This window comes from Chinchilla lanigera, unplaced genomic scaffold (genome assembly GCF_000276665.1).
Source record: "Chinchilla lanigera isolate Chin_1 unplaced genomic scaffold, ChiLan1.0 scaffold00038, whole genome shotgun sequence".
In the NCBI taxonomy this organism is placed as follows: Eukaryota; Metazoa; Chordata; class Mammalia; order Rodentia; family Chinchillidae; genus Chinchilla; species Chinchilla lanigera.
In genome coordinates, this window is record NW_004955439.1 from 14133117 (window position 1) to 14155919 (window position 22803).

The following is a 22803-nucleotide window of genomic DNA, read 5'->3' on the forward strand; positions in this document are numbered from 1 at the left end:
AAAGCATGGAGAGCTGTGTATCTGAATCAGCATGTCATTTTCTTCCTGGCTGAAACACATTTTTTGCCATTGTTTTTTAATCTGGTTAATACTTCTATGAAAATAAATCTGTTTAATGAAAAAAACTCATACACAATTATAGCTGCAACACTTGGATGGGAATAGGAGCTGCTGCAGTAAATCTGTGCTCACCTCAGTCCTTCACCCTTCCATGCAGCAACTCCACTGCAGAAAGAGTCTCCACTTTCACTCCTCCACTGAAAACTTTCCAGTTAAAACTCTTTGCTTTTTGTTTCCTTCCTAATTCCCGCTGGCTCAGATCTCTAATACCATACATTATTTTCCATTGTAGATGCTATCTTATTTTTGTTCAGAACATGGAACCCTCAAAATATGATTAAAAAGGCTTCAAAATCCAACATAGTCTCTTCAAGAGGGGTAAATCTAAACCAAAAAATTTACATGATATTTAAGAACATTCAGAAAAAATTTTCATGACATCTTTTGTACAGTCAATATTAACTGAATAGCTTTAATTACTTCCATGTAAATTTTTCCAAGTTCATTACATATTCAGCCAATTTTAAAAGCCAAACATCTGCACCAGAAGAAAATATTTCACTATTGTACTTACTTATGCTGTATGAACACTGAAAATAAATTTCTACAGCAGTAGGTCATAGCATTGTATGGGTTATACAGACCCTTTAAGAATCTTATGAAAACTGAATTTCTCTTCCTTCTAGGTTAATCTTTAGTTTTAACATGCAAGTTTTTGGCTAGTTTTGTGGATATATATATAAGTTTGGGGACTCTTAAAATCCATCAAAAGTCCCAGATATATAAATAATTTCTTTAGAACTCTTGAGTTGCTTCTCCTGAATTTCTTAATTTTCAAATGGGGACCATTTCAGGAAGTAGCTTCCAAATTAGGTTTGACTGTTTCAATTATAATTCTTTGATTTTTATATAACAGAAACAAACTCTGGCTAATCTAGGAGGTCTGTGGAGCCATTGAAGACATATGTGAATAACTTGTAGGCTTGAAGAAAACTCCAACTAGAAAGAACAGCAAGCAAGGTTAATGTAATGAATTATTTCTTTGCTATGCTGTTCATAATAATTAATGTTTAGCTCTTTTATTGCTGCTAGGGGCAGGAAGAAACAAAAATATCCTTTAACGTAGCCGCAGACTTATGAGAGTTAAGAATGGAGATCACTGTTATCTGTTATTTTAAATGTCTTAGATGCTTTTGTTATGGCTAAAATTCTTCCTCATTACCTCATTAATTTAAGTTTTCATACAACACAATTCTGAGGAAGAAGGTGGATGAATTCTGAGTGAATTCTGAAGAAGCAGGTGCAAACATTAACCAGCCTCCAAGAAGCACATATTTTCGGGCAACCACTTCCCCTGTGAACAAAAAGTAGAAGAGACAAGCAGAAAATCTGAGAAGATGGAGCCAGGGGCTACAGAGATCACTGATCAGATTCTAATGACCTTTGCCGTTTGCAGAAATTTAACCTTCTTGGTAAAAATAGCATGTAAACTGTCTTTAAAATGTGCTAGTGATGTTAGCAAATATAACCCATTTTTACCAATGAGTTATTATCCTAATTTACATTCTTAGGCCACTTAAATGTTAAACAATCGATATTTACTATGTGATGTACTTATTTGGCATGTTTTTCACAATGTCACACATGCTTTTTATGAGACTTCCTTGTGTCCATCTGAATATATCAGTCACCTAACGTGGAATGGAGAGACCTCCATATACTATCTGAATTAGTGATTCTGGACCCAAGAGTTATGAACATTTTATAATTAACAAAATGAATAAAAGTCTTTGGTTTATTTGGATAGTGTTGGAATTGCTTAAAGTTGTGGAAATATACATATGTTTCATAGAGTGGTTTATCACATAGGTTCACTATAAAAATAAACCCTGTGTGTGGTAATGCTGCCACCTGGCTCCAACCAAAATATGCAAAACAAGGCTGTTTAGCTTAAGTTCTAAGGACTTCCAGTATGTTATGGAGTTAGTATATGAAAACACACCTGTGATTGAAAGCTATTTTATCTAAAGAGAAATGAATCAAATCTGTCATATAGTTCTTTGGATAAAACTTTTATAAAAACAGTGTGAAACAAAGTTCTTTTATGAGGTTACTTTCAGAACTGATCTTTCAAGCCTACTGAAAACTTTCTTTAACCTGATATAATCAAGCTCATTTGGGATAGGGCTGGGGTAGCGCGGAGCCAAGAGGTGAAGCCAAAGGCAGCACACACCGTTCTTCCCTGAGTTCACTCTCTTACGGACCTTACCGTTACTCCTCTTATTTTCCTTGTTTCCAAATGGCAGCAGGTGCTATGGTAGGGACACAAGGTAGACATTAGTTACTGTAACAAATGCTGCATTTGTTTGTGTGCAGACAATCCATGTATAATGGGAGCTGCTGAGACTCAAACTTAATATTTTGTTTGGTTTTGGGAATGTGATGCCTAAATACCAGTTAAAAGTGAATTAAATGAAAATGGTGGATTTCAAAAATTATGTTAGCGAACATTCTGTTATGCAAAAGAGAAGCTCCAGTCCTAGTCTTCATTGGAGACGATGAAGAATCAAGTGCTCTAGATAATGATGCTTCATTATGACCAGAGCCGCTCTCTGGTGATTGTTACTGTGGCCTCAGAAGCAGGCCTGAGACTGTAGGACAGGAACACTGTGTTCTCTGATTTTCCTAGAGCTGCAGAAGAGGGACAGCTTGACCTTAAATTGCATGGGAGCTATAAAGAGATACTAAGTGGTAGGAGACTAAAGGGAAGCAAACTGAACAACGGTAGGCCCGCCCCTTTGATCACAGGCTCTATGACATGCCTCATAGACACACCCTGGCTAATTCAATCAACTCAGTGGAGGGTATTGATACAGCAATGCATTCTAGTAGTTATTTATTAACCATGATACACAGACATTACTATCTTAACTTCTCTGCAGTCTTTCCTCTACTCATACATGGAGATGATGTTCTCAGTGGGGACAGTGCCCCTTCCAAGGAAAGTTCGTTTAGAAAATACGTAGGACTATTTTTGGCTGTCCCAATCATGTGAAAGAACTACTTTCACATGAAAGTAGTTTAGGTAAAGGATGTTAGACATCCTGCAATTTCTGAGATAGTCACACCAAAAATAATTATCTTACCTTCTGTATCCTTTAAATGGCCTGCTATTTACAGGTTTTAAAGTTAATAATCGGGGCTGGGGATTTAGCTCAGCGGCAAAAGCGCCTGCCTGGCAAGCGCAAGATCGTGAGTTCGGTTCCCGGTACCGGAGAAAAAAACCAAAAAAAAAAAATAAAATAAAATAAAGTTAATAATCTCAGAAACTTAACTCTGTAAGATATGAAAAACTTAAAATAATGTGTAGTTTTAATGTTCACTGAACATTGAAATCATTGTGTTAAACACACACACACACAGAGATTGGTTATGGTCTTGGGAAGCATTCCCACAGTTGTTCACCACCTTGGAAAACATGTCATCTGTAGAAATCCCATTCCAAATATGTGAGTCTAGACTGCAAACCAGCTGTAAACAAATCTGCGTTTCAACTTATGTGCATTGTCATAGTAGTAGCCAGACACTGAGACAAGACTGGATGTTTCTACCATAGTCACTCAGGCATTTGTGCACCAAGAGTCAGAGTATTTTATAAGAAAATATTTTCTTTTTCCTTTATACGAAATGTTGGGTTCTAACTTTTGTTCATTACAAAATACGTTGTTAAATCTACCACCATGATTTCTTTTCTAGTTTTTTACATAACAATTTCACATACTTACTGGGTACAATGTGATAATTTTTATATATATTTGTATTAAAATAATTAGCTCCTCCAGCCTCATTTATCATTTCTTTGTTTTGAGAAACTTCAAACACCTCTCTTCTAGTTTCTTACAAAATGTATAATAAACTGGTGTAAACTAGTCCCCTGCTGTGTTGGAGAACGTTAGCACTTATTCCTGCTATGTGAGGCGAACGTGATAACCACTACACCATGGAAACCCACTTTAATTCCTACCATGTAACTTTACTTTGGCACCCACTGTCCATCTCCCCTCTCTACCCTTCCTAACCTTAGCAGCCAGTCATGTTTTCTACTTCTGTGATCACCTGTTAGCTTCCCGTATCAGTGATAATATGGAATATTTGTTTCTATGTATAGTTTAACATAGCATCCTGCAGTTCTGTACATGTTGCCACAAATGATAAGAATTATTTCCTTTTCATGGCTGAGTGGTATTTCATTGTATTGTTTTCTTCCTCTATTCATCTGGCAATGGGCTTCTGAAATGACTCAGTGTCATGCACGCTGTGAGTCGTGTTGCAGTGATCACTAGAGCACAGGTGTCTCCTCTTACCGTTGCATTTCCTTCAGATGTGTGCTCAGTAGTCAGGCAGGAGATCATACGCTTTATCGGAAGTTCTATGAGAAACTTCCTTACTGCTTTCCACAACAGCTATGCTAATTTATATTCCCACCCTTAGTGCATAAGAATTCTTTCTCCCTATCTTCGTCAGCATTTACTATTTTTTGTCTTTTAATATCCATTGTATATGGCAATGACGTCTTATTGCTATTGTGATTTGCATTTTCCTGATGACTAATAATGTTGAGCATTTTTTCATATATATGGCTATTTGTATGGCTTTTTTGAAAAATGTATAGTCAGAACGTGTTTCATTTTTTTAAAAGTTGGATTATTTATTTGTTTTACTTTTGAGTTCCTTTCATATTCTGGATAGGAATGTGTGATCAGATGAATAGTTTGCAAATATTTTCTTGTATTTGCCAGGTTGCCTCTGTACTCTGCTATTTCCTTTTCTGTACAGAAGTTTCTTAGTTTGATTTGACCCCATTTTTCCATTTTTGCTTTCGTTGCCCATGCTTTGCTTTCATCTCTGTCTCTTCTTATTTTCTATTAATTGAATTATTTTTAGTATTTCATTCACTAATGATTTATTATCTTTGGTTTTTTTTCTGTAATTATTCTTTATTGGGTTTTTTGGAGGGCGTTATTTTGTTTTGTTTTGTATCTGAGACAGGGTCTCATTATATGGTCTAGGCTGTCCTCAAACTCACTGTGTACCCCAGGCTGGCCTCGAACTCGCAGCTTCCTACCTCAGCCTCCCCAGCGCTGAGATTACAAGCATGCACCACTGTGCCCGGCCAACAATATACTTCTTGAAATTATCATTGCATTCATTCAAACAATATTCCACTACTCCGTATTTGTTTAGGAATATTGTCTTAGTGGACTCTTACTGCTTATCTTCATACATTTTATTTCTATGCATGTTAAAAACCCCATGTCACACTGTAATGATTTTTTCTTTAAATTAGTCCATTTTCTAAAGATGTTACAAGAAGTGGTTTCTATATTTGCTTGCATATTTAACAGTACTAATAGCCTTCCTTACTTTTGTAGATTCACATTTCCATCCAGCATAATTTTTCTTCTGCTTGAAGTACTAGAGTTAAGATTTTTATTGAGAAAGTTAAGCTGATTAATTTTATGTATTTTTGTTTTTCTAAAAACTAATCTTGTCTACAATTTATGAATAATTATTTTAGTGGGCTTAAAATTCTAGGTTAACTTTATCATTACTTCTGTTACTTCTTAAGTACTTAAAATGTTACTATATTTTCTTCCATTGTACATAGTTTCTAATGAGAAGTCTTGTGTCATTGTCATTCTTTGTATTCAAAGGATTTTTTCCCTCTGCATGCCTTTATTCTCTTTATACTTGGCTTCATTTTGTTGCTCATCCTGTGTATCCTTCCCACTGTCTTCCTGAACATACGGATTTATTCATTATAACTCTTTTAACTGCCCTATCTACTAATACTGGCATCTGGGTAATTTCTCAGACTGTGTCTATTGATTGATATTTTTCTTTTTTATGGGCTGTGTTTTCCTATTTCTTTACTTGCCTGACAAATTTTGATGAGATGACAGACATTGTGAGTTTTATATTATTGATTGTATTTCTTGTATTTGGTTGGCTGGTTTTTGCAAAACGCAACTTTGGCTTTGTTCTATGACACAAAGATATCCTGTGCATGTCTTTAATGGAGCTATGACAGTTATGTGATTAAAGAAAATGTTACTATAGAGATATTTGACATGTTAATTTCTCATTAAGAAAAACACTCTTCTATGTACTTGTGCAAAGACGATTCATAATTAAAGAAAATGAATTGACCTTTTCATTGCTTTTACTTAAATACATTCTTAAATGATATCACAAGTAAAAGATTAAATACAAAGAAAACTTAAAATATAAAGTTGAATTCTGTAGCATACTTCTCAGAGCTGAATGAATGGAATGAGTTAAAACTAAGTAAAAATGTAGAGTAATTAAAAGTCACTATATTTGACTAAAATAAATATGAAAATTTTTGTATTTTTATAATGCCACATAGAATATTAAATTTTGTACATGTATAGACTTTTCTTAAATTGAGTTTAATTCACTTTTGAAGCAATGTTATATATATGTGAAATATTATATGTTATACATATGTGCAAAATTCAAGATAAGCCTACATGTTTACAGAATTTTAGTTTCTACATGGTACACAGAAAGTCTCCAATCTTTAAGAAGAGAATAAAATTAGGAATAAATAGCAGATTTATAAATGTATGATAATGATATCATATTGAATCACCTCAAAATTTCTTCTGAAATATAAATCCATCCATGATAGCAACTGAAATGGCAAAATGCATTGATTTCCTTTGTTTTTTGTGCCATATTCAAAACTTCACTGAGAAGCCCAGTACCAAGGATCTATTGCCCTGTGTTGTCCTCTAGGAATTGCATGGTTTCAGATCTTATATTTAAGTCTTTAACCCACTTTGTATTAATTTTTGTATGTAGCATGTGACAATAGTCCTATTTCATTATTTTGTATGTAAATACTCAATTTCCCCAACATCATTTATTAAAGAGACTTTCCTTTCCCCATTGCTTATCCTTGGTACCACTGCCAAAAACTAGTTATCTGAAAGAAATCACAAAAAAATCCATAAACACATGGAAATTAAATAACATCAATCCTGAACAACCAATGGGTCACAAATGAAATTAAAGAAGAAATTAAACAATATTTACAATCAACCCAGAATGCAGATACAACCTACTGGAACCTGTGGGACACAATGAAAGCACTCCTCAGAGGGAAACATAGCAGTGGATTCCCACATCAGGAAAACAGAACAAACACAAATAAACAACTTTATGCAGTACCTCAAGCTTCTATAAAAAGAAGTCAAGCCCAAAGCCCAAAGGAAGGAAATTGTAAAGATCAGAGCAGAAATTAATGCAATTGAGACTAAGAAAATAAAAAGAATTAATGAATTAAATAGTTGGTTCTTTGAAAAAATATATAAAATAAACCCATAGCCAATCTTATCAAAAAAAAAAGGAAAAAAAGCTCAAATCCATGCAATAAGGAATGAAAGGGGTGAAATCACTACAAATCCTGTAGAAATTCAGAAGATCATCAATATTTACTTTGAAAATCTTTACTCTCATAGGCTGGACAACAGAAGAAATGGACAGATTCCTACATACACATGAATTACCAAGCTGGGAATATAGCTCGGAAAGTGCAAGGTCCTGAGTTCAATTCCCAGTACCAGAAAAAAAAACTCATATGAATTACCAAAGCTGAATGAAGAAGATATAAAAATTCTCAATAAACCAATGTCAGCTAATGAGATTGAAAATGTAACAAAAAATTTACCAACAAAGAAAAGCCCAAGTCCTGATGGATTCACAGCTGAATTCTATAAGAAATTTAGAGAAGATTTAATACCAATACTTCTCAAACTCTTTAATGAAGTAGAAAGGGAAGCAATTTTCCCTAACACATTCCTGGAGGCAAGTATTACCCTGTTACAAAAACCAGAGAAAGACCCAACCAAAAAAAGAGAACTATAGGCCAATCTCTCTAATGAACATAGATACAAAAATTTTCACTACAATATCAGCTAATAAAATGCAGCAAATCATCAAGAAGATAATACACCATGACCAAGTGGGATTCATCCAGGAATGCAGGGATGGTTCAATATACGCAAATCAATAAATATAATATACCATATTAACAGAGCAAAGACAAGAATCACACAATCATCTCAGCAGATGCAGAAAAAGCTTTTGATAAAGTCCAATACTTATTCATAATAAAAACCTTACAGAAAATTGGAAAAGATGGACTTCACCTCAATCTGATAAAAGCTACCTATGACAAACAGCCAGCATCATAATAAATGGAAAAAAAACTGAAAGCTTTCACTTTAAAACCAGGAACAAGGCAAGGACATCCACTGTCACCACTCCTATTCAAAATAGTTCTGGAAACATTAGCCAGAGCAATTAGACATGAGAGAGAAACAAAGGAAAAAGGATAGGAAAGGAAGAAGTGAAATTATCAATATTCACAGATGCCCCCCAAAACTCCACCAAAAGACTCCTAGAATTAATAAACAAATTCAGTAGCATAGCTAGATACAAAGTCAACACTCAAAAATCAATAGCATTCCTATACACAAACAACAAACACACTGAAAGAGAAATTATGGAAACCATACCTTTCACAATAGCATGCAAAAAGTTGAAATACATAGGAATCAATCTAACAAAAGAAGTAAAAGATCTATACAGTGAAAACTACAGTACTCTGAAAAAAGAGATTGAAGAGGATTTCAGAAAATGGGAAGATATTTCTTGCTCATGGATAGGAAGAACCAACATTATGAAAATGGTCATACTCCCAAAATTGTTATACAGATTCAATGCAATTCCAATCAAACTACCATCAGTATACCTCACAGATCTAGAGAAAACATTCCCCAAATTCATCTGGAACCAGAAGAGACCCAGAATAGCAAAAGCAATCCCAGGAAACAAAGGCAAGGTAGGAGGCATCACAATTCCTGACTTGAAATTATATTAGAAAGCTACTGTGTTAAAATCAGCATGGTACTGGCAAAAAACTGACCTGAGGATCAGTGGAACAGATTAGCAGATGCAGACACAACTACAAACACACTCAGCCCCCTTATCTTTGACAAAGGGGCCAAACATGTTCATTGAAAGAAAGATAACCTCTTTAATAAGTGGTGCTAGAAAAACTGGCTCTCTATGTGCCAAAGACTAAAATTAGACACTCTGCACCACACTGAAGTCAAAATGGATTAAAGATCTAAATATTAAAATAAAAACATGAAATCTACTGAAAGAGGAAGTAGGCAGAAATCTTGAAGACATAGGGCTAGGCAGAAAGTTCATGAACAAAAACCAAACTGCTTGGGAAATACATAAAGGAATCAACAACTGGGATCTCATCTTACTGAAAAGATTTGCACATCAAAAGAAATCACCAACAGAATAAAAATAAAACCCACAAATTTGCAAAATATTTTAGACAACTGTCCCTCAGACAAAGGACTTCTATCTATAGCATATAAAGAATTTTTTAAAAATCAGCCCCCCAAAATTCAAAGATCCAATCCAAAAATGGGCATCTGAGATGAACACACATTTCTCACATGAAGAAACACAAATGGTAAGTAAATATATGAAAAAATTTTCAACATCATTAGTCATTCAAGAAATGCAAATTAAAACTACACTGAGATTACATCTCACCCCAGAAAGAATGGCTATCATCAAGAAATCAACCCACAACAAATGCTGGAAGGGTGGTGGGGAAAAAGAAACACCTCCACTTTTTGTGGAGTACAACTACTGTGATAGTCTGGTACAACTACTGTGGAATGCGGTGTGGAGATTCCTCGAGAAACTAGGATTAGAGATCCCATTCCACCCAGCTATTCCCCTTCTGGATATTTTTCCAGAAGAACTGACAACATCATACCATAGTGATATATGTGCACCCATGTTTAGAGCAGCACAATTTGTCGTAGCTAAATCTTGGTAACAACCCAAATGCCCATCAACTGAGGAACAGATAAAAAAGATGGTGTATTTTTATACAATGGAGTATTACTCAGCTATAAAGAAAGATAAACTCGAGGTTTTTATAGGTAAATGGATGCAACTAGAGACCATACCCATAAGTGAAATAAATCAGATTCATATGTGTAAACATTGTATTGCCTCCTTATTGCAAGCACCTGAAAGAGTAAATAAAACCTCAAAGGTACAATAGATATTATGAAAGGGAAAGAAACTGCTCAAAAGAACTGTGATGAGGGAAAAGAGAAAAGAAAGAAGGAAAAAAAATATATATATATACACATGAGATAATTGTACTACTAATTTCTATTTGTTTATTGAAAGGAACAGTTAATTTTTAATTGTTTGATCAATCTTACATGCCTGTATCTGGTTATCTGAGCAACTACTTTGAAGATAACAATATGTAATACAATGACCATTGTTAATTTCCGATCACCTTGTTTTGAAATTCTGTACCATTTTTATTATTTTTATGTTGTTTTGTTTCTGTCTTTCTGTTATTTTGTTTTTGTTCTTTTCTCTTTAAAATAAATTAGTTGTCTGTGTGTGAGTGAAATTATCTTTAATAATACAGATTTATATAAGAAAAGAAGCTAAACTCGCCTAACAAACTGAGGAAAATTTAGTTAAAGAAAGAAAGAGTGTGATTATTTTCATCTGAGACAGCCAGGTATTGGTTGTCGCTTCTGGAGAAAGTCAGTTCCCTGTCAATTCCCTGTCATCGCCTCAGTTAGCCTATTCATTGTACTTTTCTAGAACTGGTGTAAAAGAACCCGTTCTCTCTTTTAGAGATAATGTGGTGCTAGCGCGGGGAGAGGGATGTGTTGGGGTCACATTCTCTGGGCATGGCATACATTAGGTGAGTGGAGCCAGAGTAGGCTTTTCTCTGTGAAGGAGCTTTATTAAAGTGAAACTTCTATAACAATAGCACAGTTCTGAGGCATATTTATTAATATTTAAAACCCTACAGTTTGAAACAAAATTTCTTTTAAGGTCAATAACTATTTTTCACATTGTTCAATTTTTCAAAAACAAGCCAACTGGCTCATTAATGATCTTGGTTTACTAGCAGGTAATTCAGAATGCAACATGGGTTTCTGTTCAGCTTAAATATTTGGTAGCAGTTTTATTGAAATGAGACTATTTTAAACTCCAATGACTTCAGAGGCTAACTTTATGCTAAAAACTAATACATTAAAATGTAGAAACTATTTCTAAGATAATGAAAATGTCCATTTTCATTTGGCTTAATGTCCAGCGCTTTGTTTGACAGAAGAAGAGTAGCGCTGGTTACTTTTTCTTTTTTTTCTGGCTGGCAGGAACTGCGACCTTCTTTTCTGTCTCTTTCTTTTCTGGCTCTGCCTCCTGAGCTGCCTGTGCCTCCAACTTTAGGCGCTGGGCTTCCAGCATCTTCCGTCTGTACTCTTCTCGGATGTCCAAGATTTTCTGTCGGGCTTCATCTAAGGAGTCCTGGTTCCAAGACAAAACCTCAAACAAATCAGGTGCACTGAAAAGGTTTATGGTCTCAGAAAGGAAAAGAAGAGCAATATCTTTATCATTCCCTTGTAGCAACAGACTCACGAGGGGAAAACTGAAGACAATCTTTGAATCCTTTGAAATTGCCTGTGACCATGTGACTTGCTTTAACAAATGAAAGTGAGACAAATGCGCCATTTGGGAGCAGATTTAGTAACAGCCACTGTGCACCTCACTATATCCTCTTGCTCTACCATAATAATCACAGCATCCTCTGTGATATTATACAGAGCCTCCTGCTAAGGTATCTGAGTAAATGTAATAAAAAGGGCACTCTACTGACTGTATTGGATATGTAGTAAGAATGAAAAATGCTCTTTTATTGCTTTAAGCAAGGGGGTGGTACACTAAAGCCTGTCAGACACATCTGGCTTATTCTTTTTCTAAATAAGTTTTATTTACCCATATGTAATCTCATTCATTTAAGTATTTTTTATTTTGTGGTAATAATGGCAAAGTTGAGCGGCTGCAACATATGGCCTATACAAAGGTCCCATTTTGACCTACAAAGACAGAAACATTTACTTTCTGGTACTTTACATGAAATTAGTTTGCCAAATCATGTATTCAGCCACTGTGACAATGCAATATCTGTTACTAGGGGTTAGTATAGTTTACTCTGATTGATGCTTTGGCTGCCAAGGGGAGTCCACATCATAGAGAGGCAAAGATGGAAGTAGGAAGATTCCTGGGGGCTTGTAGCAATGCTGGAGGACCGTGATGGTTTGCACCAGAGTAGGGGTGAGGGGACAGACATTGTTAGAAGTGGTTGAACTTTGGGTATATTTTCAAGATAGAGTTAAGGAGTTTTGATAATAGAGTAGGAGTGAACGGTGAGTCAAGAATGTCTCCAAGGTTTCTGCTCCGCACCACAGGAAGACAGCAATGGCCATTTACTGAGATGCGGAGTATTGGTGGTGTCCTCTGTGTGCGCTGAGCTGAGAGGGAAGGCAAAAAATTTTGATTTGGAGAGGTGCAGTTTGAAGAGTCCTGCCTATACAAGAAGAGATACTCAACTGGCACATTCTTCAAGTAGGCCAGTACTGGAAAGGAAAAGGAAAACTCCATGTTACTGTGGCTCAAATGTTTAGACAGTCCCTCAGGGTGTGTGATGGGGTGGGAGGAAATAAACTGTAGGGACAAGAAAGGAAAATCAATCAATCAATCAATCAATCCTCATCCTCCGCAGTGGAAAGTGTTGTATATATATATTTTTAATTTTCTCATTTCTGGGATCATACTCCCATGTTCAGTTAAGCTTGGTTTTCCACAGTACAGAAATTCCTTTGAAAAGTGGGGGGAATTTGTAAATGAAGCACCTTTATTCTTCTGCTAAAGTTGGTAACAGTCACCTGGCTGCAAAAAGTTGAGGTGGTAATATAACTTTTTTAAAGTTTAAATTAATAAAACCTAATTATTTCATCTTCCTCCCATTTTGCTTCCACCTTCTGACATATATGATGCCACCAATTGCTGACCTTTGGGAATTCTGGAGAGACCCTGTAGAGCAAATTGGGCTGATTCTTAAACTTTCCTTAAGCCAGTATAGTATTTTCCCCAAGTCTGCTAATGTAGTCTTCATCTACTTATCTGGTAAGTTCATAAATAGCTTTGTTGTTCACATCTCTCCCATTCCTTGAGGATTACCAACATGATGTTTTAGAGAGACTTTTAGGGAGTGAGTGAAAATGAGATATGCATAACCCACTGGCCAGCTTTTCCAAGAAGTTATGACTTGTACCGAATGTTTAAAGACTTCTCTCTATTCAGATATCATGTGACTCTGACTTCTTCACATTATAAAAGAATTTGTCAACTGTGATCACATAGGTACTTTTAACCTCACCTGTATTTGTGTATACTTATTCATAACTTCATTAAACTGTTCTTTTCTATCCGTTTCTCTGGAGCTAAGGACTCTGCTTCTATACTCCTGAAACTGATGAATTTCTTCTGCCTTTTGCATTGCTTGCTGCTGCTTCAGTTCATCTGTTTGCAGCAGGGCTTCATCCTTTGTTTTCCTTAATATAAAATCATCAGGAGAAACACAGAAATCACTTGGGAATTCTAGAATAAATTTCAGAAATCAAAGATAATATAAAGTCATGCCAAGAGTGTGGTGGTCTGAATTCAATCAAACATTAGAAGTAGAAAGAATAAACTACTAATTTTAAATAAGCTGTGGTCCATTTACTGAATCACAGATGTTCTAGGAAAAAATTTTGAAAAATATCAGGAAATTTGGATATACCATTTGATGAGGAGGTTGTGAAACATGTTCAAAACTCAGAATATTTTGTAGGTTTTCCTTTCGAATTTATACAGTTAAGCAATTTTGACAATGTTTTCAAACATAAATATGCACGTGTAACTCTCCCTCATTGATCTTATTGCTTTATTCTTAAGAAAATATAATCTAATCAAGTAAGGGAAGTTGGTCTGATGGGAATTTTCTGTAGCTTAACTTACCTTCATCAGACTTCAAGTTAAGTTTTTACAAAAAATATTTAAATTTTTATGATTGATTTAATTTAACATTTGTCAAACTTGAGATGTAAAATCATAAATTTCTAAAAATTTAGGCACTCTGAGGATATATTAAGTATGTAATTTCAAATTTTCAGTTGCTTAGCAACTTCTCGCTGGCAGCACATCCGAAGTCCTATGAACAGATGTCTTCATTAATCATGTTGACTAAAACTTACCGTACATATTGATTTATGTCTGTAAATTCCAGTGCTTTTCGAATGAGTCGTGGAGATGTCTTCAAAAGTGATGGGGATCGTGAATGAGGCCCTGCTTAAAACAAAGAACTTGGCTTTCAAAAATAATCACCAGTGGTACATTAGCTGCAGGCGTTTCTTCTCTAACATGACATGTGCATTACAGAAAAAGCTTGCATTCTACTGAATCACATGCAAAAGGTAACGAGGCTTACTTGTGGACATTTGAAATATGACTCTGAAGCTTTTCAACCTTTAAGCACAGCACCAGCAAAGCAGTCACCGTACCTCCCCAGATGACAAGGGCAGCCCCGGCAGGTGGTGTGCCTGGAAGCTATCTCAGGATATGGAAACTTCACATGGAAATCCAGGCTTTTTGGAGCTAAGATAATATAAATGAAAATGAGATCCTTGAACTCTGGGGACTGCAATGAAGGTGACCCTAGAGGAAAAGCCACCTCTCCCCACCCTGTGCTGCCCTCCGGGCACAGATGGGGCACTTCTCTCTGAGAGGAGCGCCCTGGTGCGGCCATTTAAGCCGTTTTAAAGTGCAGTTGAAAAGCACTCTTCCTTGTGCAGTATTAGTCGCTGTGTAAAATGCACCACACGTTGCACATAAAGCAGGCATTATTCCCCTATTTCCTAACTGCAGATGATTTAATTTGCACTGTAGTCTGCTTAGATAAAAGGTAATAATAAGGTGGTGCTTAAAACCTGGAGAGATGTTAAAAAGGAGATATCCAGTAGTGAAAATTTGGTTCTTTAAAAGTATTATTAAAATTAATGCACCCCTAATTCCTATCATTGTTTTGAAACCCTGTATCATTTTTATTGTTCTTGCTGTGTTTTGTTTTTGTCTATGTTGTCATTTTGTTATTTTTTATCTTTAAAATAAGTATATATTTTAATATTTATATGTAAAATTGATGCACCCCTAGAGCAAGACTGATCAAGAAAAGAAGAGGAATGTAATAATTATTCAACAATTTTAATTTAAATAAAATAGACAAATTTCTTGTGAAGTGCAACTTACTATGCCTGACACAGGGAGAAGCAGAACCACTAACTAATGAGATATACAGAGGATATATTCTGTCGAAGTAGCAGTGGTTCGGAACAGACAGAATTAATTAATGGTGGCAGATGTCAGCCTGCTGGTTTCCTTGAGGGAAGAAATGGTTGGGAGGAGAAATGAAGAGGACTTCTGGGATGCAGTAAGTATAATCTGAATGATGTTTCCCGAGTGTGTATATATGCAAAATTCAGTCAAGCCATACAGTTAAGATATATGCCTTGACTACATGTACATCTGATGATAAAGTCAGGCTTCTCAGAGTCCTGTTCTAAGCTACGGATTCTCTTTTGCCCAATGATCCAGATTTTAGCAAAGAATCCTTAGTCTCCCTACCCTCAATATGCAAGCTCTTCTTCTCCCACCTCTTATATCTAATTAAGTTCCTTTTCTCTGACCCCTTGATAATTAACCAAGTTAATAGTGGGTAGGGAAGTAATAGTGGGTAGGAAGTAATAGTGGGTAGGAAGTAATAGTGGGTAGGGAAGTAATAGTGGGTAGGTAAGTTTTAGTCAACCCACCTGCCCTTGAGTATAAATCCCCATTTACTTCTGTTGTATCTTGAGTGAAATTCTACTTATCATACTTATCTCAGTGGTCTTTATTAATAAAGTCCTGCTTGGCTTTAACAAATGTACAGTGTAATGTTTTTAAAAGATATCTTAGCCAGAATTCTAAAAAATAAATCTGTATCTTAAAGCTGAAAAACTAGGTCCCATTCACCATTATCTTCCTAGTATTACACTGGACTTTAATCATTAGAGGAGTATTTAGGACGTATGACTCAGGAAGAGTAAGGCAACTCTGAGCTTGGTCTCTCACCTGTAAAATGGAAACAGTAAGGTTTGTCTTATGGTTAGAGAAAGTACAAGTGAGATAATAAACAAAGAATACTTTATTTGGCCTCCTTTCATGATAACAGGACTAGGGTGATATTCACTATTCATACTAGTCATATAAAAAGTTAAGGGACGTTATTTCTGTAACAATTATTGCATTGCATTTGAAGTCATAAAACATGGAGGAGATGATCTTCGATGTGAATCCCTTCTGCCCCTTCAGAGACCCTAGTAGTGACAGATGGAAGCAGAAAAGTGGTGGGAAGACACACTGAGGCCATGGCAGGCCCTATCTGCATGGTGGTTGTGGACTTGGAAACAGACTGATGCTCTCTGGGCCTATGTCCTTACTGACAAATTGTAAATATTATATATCTCCGTAGATTGACACAAGTTGATCCATATGTGCAAGCTGTCTATCCATGGATTCAACCAACCAGGGTTCAAAAATATTCCATGAAAGAAATGTTGGCCTGTACTATGCAGCTTATACTATAATGGTTGTGTCTGCATTGAACATATACAGTTTTTTCTTTATATTAACCCATAAGTAATATGGAATTAAACTTACTAATTTTGTATTTATGTTGCATTAAGTATAATAAATATTCTACAGATGATCTAAAGTACAGGAGAATTTGCATACATTATAAGCAAATGCTATACCATTTTATATAAGAAACTCATGGATTCTGGTATCTGTAAGAGGTCCTAGAACCAATCCTTTCTGAATAATGACGGACAACTGCAGTTAAATTAATCCACATTGCCAGGCCCAAGGCAATCACTTAACAAGTATACCTAAGTGTATTATGATCCTTATTATTTATTATTGTTATCATTATTTAAAAGGTAACAGATTTATAGTAATATGCTTGCTTTCCAGTTCCATACTGCTACCTTCTAACTAGGGTACACTCTTATCTCTGCTTTCAACTTTTCCTAAAAGGGAAAATCACACCCACCTGGGGGAGGAGAAGTAGGACTGGAATGAGAAAATGAGTGAAAATTATTTGATAAACTGCTTGTCTGCTGATCTGAAACCACATGGCTTTTCACAATCCTGAAGACTAGGGACTTGGAAATGTTTCCTCATCACCAAGCATGACCCACTGACCATTTCTGACAAGGTGCAAGCAGCAACTGTGTGCTTGGAGGCGTGGGGGAGAGGTCCACTGACCTTCTCCGGTGGGTGTAGCTGGGCTTTCGCTCACAGTCACACTCTCGGAGACATCAGATGGTTTCTTAAATAACTGGTTGAGGTACTGCAGCCGAGCCTGAGATGCCTGGAGGACAAACATTACTAGACATTTGAAAATCATCAACCAGTAAAAGTGAACAATACACAAATAAAACAGGAAAGCATGAAGTGAACAGCACAGCTAGAGCCAGCCCAGCTCGTCTTAATCCTTGATAAACTCAAATTCTGAGCCATCAATGATTTTGACAGTTATAGTTTTGTAAATAAAATAAAAAGGAGGCCTAAAACTAATCTTCAGGGCATCGATTGAGCTGCTTCTGAATCTTTATCATCTGCCTCAGTTACCCTGAGTGAGGACACGAAACATACGAATAATTACAGAGTTTCACTTCGGCAAAGATCCTCACATCAAATATAGGAGGAAAAGCGGAGGTGTCAATGTACCACAAGGGGGCAGCACATGCTACTTATCTGAGACTGTTCAAGCACTACAGATAAGCACACAGTAAACATTTCTATGTTTTCTTACTTGAGGGTATCAAAGGCAGATGTGGATACAGTCCCGGTGATGTGAAGAAAGAAACTCATAATGGCCCTGTAAGAGGCACCATCACATGCTTTACTTTTGCAAGTCCTTTGGGAATGAGGATAACATTTTAAATGTATCCAAAAGTGCTACTAACATTTAGTAAGTCAAAGTCTGACAAAATTCAAGATACCACCCATAAAGGAAGGATATGTGGTTTCACCAAGATGGCTCTTCCTTTAGCCCGTGTCTACCAATGACAAATGAAAAATGACAGCTTTCCAGCCTGGTGACCTTGACTGCTCTTCCCGGTTCGTTCTTCTCCCAGGCTTCCTTCATGGCTCGGATTTCATCTGCTCGTTCTGTATCTTTCTTCACTTCAAAGAACTCTGATTCACTGTGCTCAGAGAACAACCTCAAAATCCAGTAGGGTTTGTTTGGATCTTCTGGTTGAGCGTGAACAGTCGGTATCTGATAAAATAAAAAATGCAAACTTTTGGGTCAAATGATTTCCTCCTTTCAATCAGGCCTAGGTTTTACCCTCTGATCCATAATTTCACTAATAGGTTTTTAATGAAGAAAAAGGAAAGCACAATTCACTGAAGACTTGGAAAGAATGTACAATGCAGCCTTACTCATGACAATAGCAAACTGCATAAATGTCTAACAACTACTTGTAAGATTCGTATAATCAGGTACTATTTAACATTAAACCGTGGTAACCTACTGATACACACCACCGTGTGAATGAATCTCACAGGCAGACATTCACTGAGATGAAGTTGAACACAAGTATATATAATTTATGATTGGGATAAGGCAAAACTGATCTATGTTAGTTAATAGCAAATAGATGGTTTCCAGGAAGTGAGATGTAGGGATGACAGAACTGAGTACAGTGAGTTTATGGCTGTGAACTCTAATCTATACCTTGATGGGTATGGATTACATGGCGAATGTCCTTGTCAAAAGTCACAGAATTGTATGATTAAGACTTACGCATATTACAAGTGAACTTTACTTCCAGCTCGTACACAATACAATCTAAATTATACTTATGTCCACTCATAACTTTTCTTCAGAAAAACTAGAGCAGGATAGTTGATTATTTCTAGGCCAGAACATGCATTCTTGATATATACATTATGAAAGTGAATAGGAATTTAGTGTCTGATTTGGTTTAAGTGTGAAATGTCCCACAAAGACTCATGCATTGAGCGTTTGATCCCCAAAACAGCAGTGTGCAGAGGTGTGGCTCTGAGGCCACTGACCTCAACAGTGAATTAATGGATGAATCCCATAATGATCACCACATTAATCTACTGATGGTTAGCCCTTTGAAGGTACATTTATCTGGTCACTGGCCCCTCCCTGGTTGCCATCAGGGGAGCAGTCATGGATTTAATCATAGTAGCAAAAAGTTGACTAAAACAATGTCTTAAAGGATCATTTGCATAGACTACAGACTAGCAGCAGTTGATACAGTGCCTAATAATTTCTACATAGGTGAGGAACGTTGGTGTCAGTCAGGCAGCCAAGAGAGATTTTAATTCATCAACTAGCTCTTCTGCCGCTTTCTCTCTCCCTCCCTCCTCCCTCCTGCTGTAGGGGTTCTTTCTGTCTGGGGTTCCCACTGTACATGTTATCATGTGTGCTTGTGCCCCACAAGTCTCTGAGGATTTGTTCCTTTTCTTCAGTTTTTATTCTACCACTCAATAATCTCAAACTATCTCCCATATGGGGAGTAGGTTTTTCATAGTTAACTAGCTTATCAGGAACTTTTCTACGCTCAAGTTTTCATTGAGGAAGGGAATACTATGAAAGCACTTAAGCCAAATGTCTTGTGCAAATCTATGGATAAGGTTAAGCTTATTTACTTCTTGACACTTCCAAAGGGAGAGTCCAGTTAAGAAATAAAATATTTAGGGCTGGGGATTTAGCTCAGCGGCATAGCGCCTGCCTGGCAAGCACAAGGTCGTGAGTTCGATTCCTGGTACCGGAAAAAAAAACAAAAACCAAACAAACAAAAAAAAAAAGAAAGAAAATATTTAAAAAGCAAATGGGTAGGGCTTTCCTATCCTAGAGTCTGAGGCAGCTCCTCCACTTACTTGCTAATTTTCCTTGTTAACTGTCTAGTTAACTGTCTAATTAACTATTACTAGTGCAAATTGGACTTAGTTATTCTTGCTGAAAATCCAGCAGATATACTTAAGATTTTTCTTGTGCTTTAAATTCCACCTGTTTTTAGCTGTTCATCTGTCCTCTCCTTCTTTTCTTTTGACCCGTTCCTGGTACATCTTTGGTGTGGGCCACTGAAGCATTTTCCTGAATGGATTCCCCGCCTCCACCTCTAGTCTTCTTTGAATCCACAGGGAACCTGAAATGTGAATCTGACCATGACAATACACCTCTCAAATCCCCATTTCCGGTTCTGCTTCCCCAAGGCAATGATCACACGTGGTGGGCAGATTTTCATCCTCATAGGCATTTTGTTTAAGTGGAGTCTACATAATGTGAATGTAAGTATGGTTAGGCTCTTTTACACTGTTCCTGGGACCCTCCACCACTGCGATGACCTGACTTGCCCTAAAGTTGCTCAAAGCTGGGACCTCAAGGCTGGAGACAGAGCCAGAGCCCTCTAATGAGTTCTGAGGGCTTTCTGCCATCTCTCACTTACCCCTCCAGCCTCATCTCTCAAAAAAACCCATCAGTTTGATTTTGCCTCTGCCTATCTTTGCTCACAGATTCAATTCAGGGCTCAGTTCCTCCTGAAAGAGTTCACATTAGGTAACTGCCCTTCCCACCACTGCACATGCAGTGTCTAACGTTAAAACCCTGTTGCAGTGAGAGTACTTTGAGGGCAGGGATTGTAGCATATTAAAGTCACAAATTCCAAGCACAGCATCCTGAGTACTAACTGTTCAGCTAATGCTTTTTGATATTAACCTGAGTAAGGGAGCTCGGGAAAAGTGTTCAAGGATCACCCTGAAGATATCTACATATCTAGACTATCAAATATTCTTGAAGCAAAGACATTGATATATTGATGTTCAAATTTAATCACATTGTCTAGACTGTTGCTCAAATCAGGGGGAAAGAAATTTTCACGATGTTGTCCTCGGGAGAAGCAGGCAAGCAGGAACCCAGGGAACCTAAACTCATTAAGTGGTTCCCAGAGGAACGCACCACACTCACCTGAGGCTCAAAGCGAGACGCTTGCTTTTCCTGGGCCATCTTTTCTTTCTCAGAAGACTTTTCATTTCCTTTCCTTGTTGTTTTGGAAGTTCCTGAAGATTTTTGCCCCTCACTAACAGTATGAGAATCTGGGCTTCCCACAATAATTAGTTCCTCATGTTTCTCTCCATGAACTACATAAACACAAAAATAGAAACAAGTCATGGCATGACAATAAAATCGTTCCACATAGGACAAGGGAGGCAGGTTAGAAGGGAAAACGGTTCATGCAGAGTTTGGATTTTTCTTTGTTTACACACTGCTTGCACAGAACTGAGAGTCCGTGTGCCCAGCACTGCTGGTCCTCCTCACGGTCTCGCAGTGAAGTCCAGGTCCCAGCGACCTCACTGCCAACAGAAGACTGGGTTCACGGCATGTGAGGCCCACCGTGGCTCCTGTTAGCTAAAAGAACCTCATAGAAAGTGGGGCAAAAGTCATTCTTTTTCTCACTGTGTTTTCTAGGCAGTCTGCCACTGGTAATGCTCTGTTTGTAGTAACACAGCAGTTCAAGATTTTGTGAAAGTGCAAATCAGCCAGAAAATCCTATAAAATGCGTACCTCAAGACCTACCGCCAGAGATGCCAAATCCATGATCCGACATGAACGCCAGGAATCTACATTTTTTAAAATTGTCTCTGACTGTGATTTAAGAGCCCCGTGGATGTGACTCTGGGAAACACTGCTGTGAGAAGTTTGTATGGGTCTCTCTCGTTAGATACAAATACTGCAAAAGAATGGGCTGATAGGGAGCACATCATTGGGTTAGAGTTCAGAGACGCGGACCGCACCTTCATAGAGTGGTCAGCTTTAATCTGAATTAGCATTTCTGGAAGGGTTTGTTATAAAATAAACCCTTGAAGAGCACCGCCCCTAACGTTGTTGATTTGGTAGGTCTTGGTGTTTCTTCCTCTTTTAGTACTCAAAATATTCCAGCAGTGCAGATTCAAAGAAGCTGTGTAACTTGCTGGTAAGAGTTGAACCAGCATTAAATTCAAGTTCAAAAAAACCTTACCACATTTTAGCAATTACAAATTGTGCTGCTATGAACATAGGTGCACATATATCACTGTGATATGATGTTTTTAGATCTTCTGGGAAAATACCCAGCAGGAGGACAGCTAGGTTAAATGGAACCTCTAGACCTAGTTTTCTGAGGAATGTCCTTCCACTGAGGATTGGATAAGAAAGTTGTGGTACTTTTATATAATGGAATATTACTCAGCTGTAAAGAAAGATAAACTCGAGGCTTTTATAGGTAAATGGTCACAACTAGAGACCATACTCATAAGTGAAATAAATCAAACATACATGTGCAAGCACCGCATTGTTTCTCTAGTGTAAAGCCTGAAAGAGTTAATTTAAACTAGGAGATATGATAGACATTGTGAATTGATAGGAAAGCACTCAAGGGTAAAGGGTAACTGGGATATGGGGAAAGAGAAGGGAAAGAAGGAGAAAGTTTGTATGTATGTATATGCAGGATAGTTAACATGGCTGTTCTGCTGTCTTGCATTTCCTTGCCAAAAGAAACTGTCAATGAGTCCTTGGTTGATCAGCTTTGTATGTCTATATCTGTTTTCATGAGAAACCACTTTGAAGATATCAATATGTAA

At 36.9% G+C, this 22803-nt stretch overlaps 1 protein-coding gene across 5 annotated transcripts in view; it reads right to left on the reverse strand.

The window, feature by feature from the left end:
* Nucleotides 1–10939: 10939 nt before the first annotated feature.
* Nucleotides 10940–22803, reverse strand: part of Adgb (androglobin) — a 124928-nt gene continuing 113064 nt past the window's right edge. For 2 of the 5 annotated variants that reach the window (XM_013517404.1, XM_013517407.1), the window contains 6 exons: nucleotides 21152–21324; nucleotides 18251–18427; nucleotides 17347–17515; nucleotides 14301–14391; nucleotides 13442–13616; nucleotides 10940–11529 (listed from right to left, as the gene is read on the reverse strand). In XM_013517404.1, the coding sequence (XP_013372858.1) occupies nucleotides 11350–11529; nucleotides 13442–13616; nucleotides 14301–14391; nucleotides 17347–17515; nucleotides 18251–18427; nucleotides 21152–21324 (965 nt within the window). In that variant the 3' untranslated portion in view covers nucleotides 10940–11349. Of the gene's footprint in view, nucleotides 11530–13441; nucleotides 13617–14300; nucleotides 14392–14606; nucleotides 14701–17346; nucleotides 17516–18250; nucleotides 18428–21151; nucleotides 21325–21364; nucleotides 21930–22803 lie in introns of those variants that run through there. The other 3 variants (XM_005390627.2, XM_013517405.1, XM_013517406.1) reach the window with 3 other exon arrangements.